The sequence below is a fragment of the Glycine max genome, chromosome 14 (assembly GCF_000004515.6).
Source record: "Glycine max cultivar Williams 82 chromosome 14, Glycine_max_v4.0, whole genome shotgun sequence".
Lineage (NCBI taxonomy): Eukaryota > Viridiplantae > Streptophyta > Magnoliopsida > Fabales > Fabaceae > Glycine > Glycine max.
In genome coordinates this window covers 44,752,561-44,758,955 of record NC_038250.2, presented here as the reverse complement: position 1 = coordinate 44,758,955, position 6,395 = coordinate 44,752,561, and the positions used below count along the sequence as shown (strand labels likewise).

The 6,395-nt window shown below is 34.5% G+C and overlaps 1 protein-coding gene across 5 annotated transcripts; it reads left to right on the top strand.

Moving 5' to 3' along the window:
* The first annotated feature begins 691 nt into the window (after nucleotides 1-691).
* LOC100815444 (uncharacterized) lies at nucleotides 692-5,576 on the top strand. Of its 5 annotated transcripts, none has more exons than XM_041009013.1 (8): nucleotides 692-845; nucleotides 974-1,307; nucleotides 1,455-1,499; nucleotides 2,644-2,683; nucleotides 2,797-3,360; nucleotides 3,520-3,632; nucleotides 3,979-4,336; nucleotides 4,425-5,576. In XM_041009013.1, the coding sequence occupies exons 1-5, from the start codon at nucleotides 745-747 to the stop codon at nucleotides 2,850-2,852; spliced, it is 576 nt and encodes a 191-aa protein (XP_040864947.1). In that variant the 5' UTR covers nucleotides 692-744; the 3' UTR covers nucleotides 2,853-3,360; nucleotides 3,520-3,632; nucleotides 3,979-4,336; nucleotides 4,425-5,576. The 5 variants fall into 5 exon arrangements, with proteins under 5 accessions (XP_040864947.1, XP_014622755.1, XP_006596358.1 ...); XM_014767269.3 differs by having other exon boundaries at nucleotides 2,644-3,020; nucleotides 3,285-3,360; XM_006596295.4 differs by lacking the exon at nucleotides 2,644-2,683 and having other exon boundaries at nucleotides 3,285-3,360.
* Nucleotides 5,577-6,395: the final 819 nt, after the last annotated feature.

Sequence of the window (6,395 nt, the reverse complement as noted above, 5' to 3'; positions counted from 1 at the left end):
ATGGGAGTATAAAATTTTATTTTTGGTGAACTTGACTATCCCACTAACTAGAAGTTAGAAACTATTCTCTCCTAAAAAAAACTTTTAAGGGATTGATTTCTACCGAAAGAGATTGATTCATATAAATTTTTTTTCACTCATTTTAATTTTTCTTTGTTAATTATGATCTTCATTTTTTTAATAGGTTCTTCTATATTTTTTGGTAGAGATTTTTTTTTAAAGTGAACAGACTTATATTATTTCATAAGAAAGATAGTCTCCAATTCAATGAGGAACTCATAATAAGAATGCTGACCAACTTGAACCTCTGTTGCTCTCGCTGGTGATGAACAATAGAGTTTGCTTGTCTCCTTACATGGCTAACTTTGAAGTTTGATAAATCTTGAAGAAGTTGGTGGCACTGACTAATGATAACCCAAACTCTGAGTGGTCCACTCACTACTAAAAAAAAATGTTTTTTTTACGACATGCCAACAGCAACAGGTCCAAAGAAATCGATGTAAAAGACAACACGGTGGCAGTCTAGTAAATAGGTGAATTGACAACGAAGATAATTTTTGAATAACTATGGTGAAATCGTGAGTTTAAGGACCGTGAAAAATCGTTTTTGAAGAGTGAGTTCAACGACGGGTTTTTGAAAACCGTTGTAGCTGAACCCATTGTACAAAGATGATTTTACAAAACAGTCTTAGAATGATATAAGTTATTTGTCGCACCTGGCTTGCTCATTGTTCTCTCAGTCTCATGCAGCTCTTTGTAACACTCAACCTCTCCTCTCACTCACGCCTAAGGTTCTTCGAGTCCTTCTGTTCGTCGTTGTCGCATTGCGCTCGAGACCCTAGAAGGTATGTAAGAACTCCCTCGAAGCCCCTTAATTTTTGTTTCTGTTTGAGTTTCTCCACCGTCGAAGGTTCTCTCTCTCACTCAAGTAACATAAATCGTGCAATGTGAGAGTAGTGAATTGTGGTTGCAGAGAAAAAATGGAGGGAACAAGAGCAGGAACCGCAACAGGGTCTTACAAGTGTGGCAAACCTGGTCACTGGTTACGAGATTGCCCTTTCTCCGCTCCCAATTCCAATTTCAATCTCAATCCAAACCCTAACTCTATCACCGCCACCACTCCCAATCCCAATACTCCAAATCGTTCTTCGTCTTCTTTCAAGCCCAAATCCGCCACCAAAAAGCCCAACATGCTCCCTCGAACAAAACCCAAACTCACACCGGAGCTTCTTCTCTCCGACGACGACCTCGGTTACGCCCTTCGCTATTTCCCTCGCAAGTTCAAATACTGTGGTCGTGGCCACGAGGTAATTATTCACTTTCTTATTCTTTTAATTTAACATACAGCGTGTAATATTTGTCACTGTTTGTGTTTTAATTTCAGTAACAATAATAACTATTTATTTGTAACTTTTTTTTATTTGTTTGTGCTCCCTTATTACTCTTTCAATTAGTTTGTTCACAAAGTAGAGAAAGTTGCTGCTACAAGGCGTGGAAAGGTACGCACTCTTTCTCCTCAGATGTCTATTTCTTTAGTGTTACATATTAGCATGCAACTATGCATAAATAAATATAAATTAAGTATGATACTGGATAGGGTCACACTGTTAGGTTAGGTGTCTGTATCCTGCCTATGTTGTCTTATTACTCCCTCCTTTTGGAAAATTAATTAACTTTAATCAACCTGGCTGTTAAATTGTACATAATTATCATGTGAATTTCAAACAATTAAGCAGCTATTAATTTGAGATCACATTTTTGGGTCAATACTTAGATGTAGTTCCTTTGGTGCTTTTGATGTTGTTCTTCAATTAAAATTTGAGTTTGTGTTTGGTAACCTGCAAAACAAAGGTATACCAAAGTGAAACCTTAATTTTGTTACAGTGATTAGTTGAAACTAATTTTCAACTGAGGGTGAAAATAAAGTACATTGGTATAAAAAAGGATTACTTTTTAATTCCAAATTCCCCACCTACTGGATCAATTGAGTGTGTAAGCACTCGCGTGTTTACCATGAAGGATTGCCTTAGCTGAAAGTTCCAGAGTCCTAGTTGCAAATTTCAAATTCTCTTTTGTGCCATTTGAAGTCATAAGCCTTTAGGTTAGCATTTACCTACTAAACTTTGATTCCCTTAACCTTTGACTCAATAGAGCTATGCTACACTTATCTGTAGTGGTTACTGAACAACTTAATGTTTGATTGTTCATGAAGTCTAAATCTTTGACTGGCTAGGCAATATGATTTAGTGGTTTTTGCTTTCCTTTTTTCTTCTTTTGTGTTTGGTATTCACTTTTTCCCCCTTATGTATAATGCTTGTCTATTCTTGATAGTTGGGTCATTTATCATTCTATATATGAGTGGAAAGATATGAGTATGACAGTATTTTGAGTTACCTTGAAACTAAGGGCCAAAGAGGACTTTGAGGCTTAGGTGATGGTGTCAGATTTGATATGGGGGATTATGTATAACGTAAATATGAATGCCATAGTGAATCCATACATTGTCAATCTTGGAAGAGCAAACATGCCATAGTGAATCCATACATTGTCCATGTTGGAAGAGCAAATTTTCCAAGTAGAAATTTTTCATAGGCAATGTTTTTAACAACGGAAATTTCTGACTGCCTCTTAACTTTTTGCTAGTCTATGGATATTCTTCAGGTGCTAGTGGAAAGTGGAACAAGTGAGACTCTGCTCATATCTTATGCTTATTTCATATTTCTGTACAGAGCTATCTATGTAAAGTCTATTCTGCGTGTGTTTTTTCCTCTAATTTTGTTGGTTTGGCACATCAAGAAAGACACACGAGGAGCTATGAGCTGTCTCCATTGCCTATGGACATGTGCTTCTAAGGTCTATAAACTACCATTCCCATGAAGAACATTTCAATTCTGATCAGTAGTTAAACTTTTCCCTACACCAAAATCATCTCTTCACTAATGGAAGGTGGACTAAAGGGAAGCTCATTTCAAGATATGAAGTTTGTTTGTTGAAATGGGTGTTGGCTATGACCTTCATGGGTATTCTATTTTATTATTTTAGTCTTCTAGAGCATAAAGTTTAGTGAGTAAAGTGAAGACCAAAAGCTATGATTTTTTAATGAAATATAACTATGAGAATTCAATTCCTAATTCTTTTATAAAAAAATTGCTGCTTTACAGCAAAACTCAATTTTAGTCTCATTTATGTTGCCTACTTACATTTGATAGTTTCTAACATTCTTTTTTTTGTCTCTTCGAATTTTTTATATATTCAAATGATATTATTCTTAAAATATATAACAGTCAGGACATAATAGTTGCTGGAATGAGAACATGCAGAGATGCAATTGCTAGCAATTCAATTCCAGCTTTTGTAAAGGTATTTTTGAATTGAGTTTTAATTATTTATCCATTCATCCATTCTATACATTAAATCAAATTAATATTATTTTTTTCAATTAATGATCAATTAAATGAATTTTTTTAAAGAATTTTAAGTGAAATCCATATTCTCCTTATTCCAGTTAACTTGGTGCAGGTAGCATCCTTGGTGTTACATATGATCACATGAAACTACAAGTCAAACTGGGGGTGCCTCATCCTCTGCAAAAAAAACTTGGACAAGGACAAAATTAAGTGTGTGTTTCCATAGTAAGTAAAAGCACCTCAAATAAATAAGATCTTCTTCTCAAATTCCTATTCCATGTTATATACTTAGATACAACTTGTTATTGAAAAGTTCTATTTAAATTAAGAATTTCAGCGGAAAAATCATGAACTTTGATGCAGTGGATGGTGGACTCACTTGCGTATTATATTTTCATAGAACCCTGATATTTAAATTTTCAAAGATAAGAAATGTTATCTCTCATTTGCGTTATGCTATGGAATAATATATTCTCCAAGATGCTATTTTCATTTATTCTGGTTATGAAGATTTGAATTCTTTTATCTCTCATTTGCATTATGTTGTTAAGAGTCTTTTACTACTGTCTAGGTATTATGTATTTTATCAAACTATCTACCACCTAGAGATAGTTTGACATCATCTACCCCATCCCCATCTGCAATATCTATACCGGTCAGATCTTCCGATGTTGCACCTACACCATCTCCACTTCCAACTGAAGTTAGACCATCTCCATCACATTAAGATGCACGTGGACCGTCCCCGGTACCTACATCCACACCATCCCCATTCCTGATTGATGCACGTGAATCATCCTCGATACCTATATCCACACCATCTCCATCCTTGGCTGTAGCCAACATGCTTCCAGATGAAGACATTCCAAATTTGGCCATGAAAGACTCCCCCTCAATGATCGTCTTATGGTTACACTTATCAATGGAGCGTAAGTATGACAAAATTTATATAATTATCATTAAATATGATACATCATTTGATCTTTTACTTTTTCAGGAATTATTTTTTTTATTTAGGTTTCATCCATCTAAGGTTGCAACAAAGGATCACCAGGAACAATTTGGTCACCCTTGGCCTTCATAGGGAGCAATTCCAAAAGATCATCAGGAAGTTTTTTCCAGCATTTTAAAGTAACTTATCTTTCTGTAATGAATTAGTTCACTGGTTGAAATGGATAGTTATGCTGATTTTGTTTTATTTGATCTGAAATTGTAAAATTGGTATTTTTCTCATTGTGTACCATTTCATAACTTTGTCATTTTTTTAGAGAAAATTGGTCTGGAAGAAAATGAAATTAAGAAAGCTTTTTACTTGAAAGTCTCTCATAGACTTTCTAAGATGTTTAGGGAAGCCCAAAATGAAAATAAAATGTCATATTGGATTGGAGATCGTGTTTGAAACGATCTGTTATCACATTGGAATGCACCTAAGTATCGTTCCAAGTGTGCACAGGCAAAAAAAAAAATGGGCATCTAAAAAGGGTGCGTGTATGCACACAAGTAGTTCTATTAGCTTGCAGGATCATCCCATTCGCATGGTATGTACATTAAAACTATAATACATACTTGTTTGTACTTGTTTTATTTACCACTTAATGTTTATTTTATAATGTTTGTTAATAGTCAGAGGAGCTTGGTCGACCAGTGTACGTAGATGAGGTCTTTCAGCAAACTCATTTACGAAAGGATACTGGTCAATTTGTCGATGATAGATCTAGGCGAATACATGTGAGACCATTATCTTTAATTTTTTTTGCAATGTTGCAAGGTCCCAAAAGAAAGTTATTTGTAGAATGTCAAGAAACAACGACAAAGGATGTGGAACGAGCATTTGGTGTGCTCAAATCTCAATTCACAATTATATGTGATCCATCGCGTGCGTGAAACATGGATACAATGAAGGATATAATGTTGGCATGCATTATATTGCATATCATGATTGTCACAGACAAACAAGATACATTTAGTGGTAATGTCAATATTGATTATGATTGTGTAGACCATGATATTTTAAATGCCGAAATATCTTGTGGTACTCTTCCTAACTTTGTTACATGCAAACAAAATGTGTTATACGAATTCATCAACAACTTCAAGCTATGTATTTTTCTTTGACACATATTTGGGAATACTACAATCACAACAATAATGAAATTTAATTTTTCTTTAGCATTAATGTGTTGCATTTTTTTATTATCAAATTTATGTATTTTTCATTTGTTTAACATTTAGTCATAAATAAAAATTAAATTTATGTTTATTTTTCTATTTCTTAATATTTATAATTTTTTTCCTTACATGTTTTATTAATTCAATTTAATTGCTTAATTAATTATATTTAATTTAAATAAAATATTTAAAATTGAGGTTCATGCGAGATCTATTAAAAGTTATCTAAGATTTCAAAATAAGATCTATCATTTAAAAAAATGAAAGTAATATTCAATCCTACATGACCTAATGAGTTCGACCAAAAAGTGATTTAAAATTTGAATTTCGAATAAAGATGTTTTTAGTAAACAATTTTTTAAATTGGTACTTATATTTGTCTTTTTATGTAGACTATAGGGTTAATCCCTGCTGTTCGTGGAGTGCTTTTGTCGGCAAATTTACCCAACTACGTCAGTTTTAAAAATTAATTACCGAATGGGGTCTCTTTTAAAAGAATTTGCACTGGGGGTCTGTTTTGTGGAGGGGTATCGCCATTGAAAATGGCGGCAAGCATGGTATCGCTTGTGCTGTTGGCGAGACAGCCCAGTACCGCCAGTGCTGTTGGTGAGACAGCCTGGTATCGCCAGTGCTGTTGGCGAGACAACATTACGTGGAAGGTGCTGCCAGTGAGGCTGGCGAGACACCTCCACGTTGGATTCGCTTCTTCTGCTGGCGATACAGGTTGCAGACATTTCTACAGCTTTGTTGCATGCTGAAAAAGCAGATACAGGTGCACGTTTTGCTACAGCTTTATATTAATAGGGTTGCAGGTTGCTA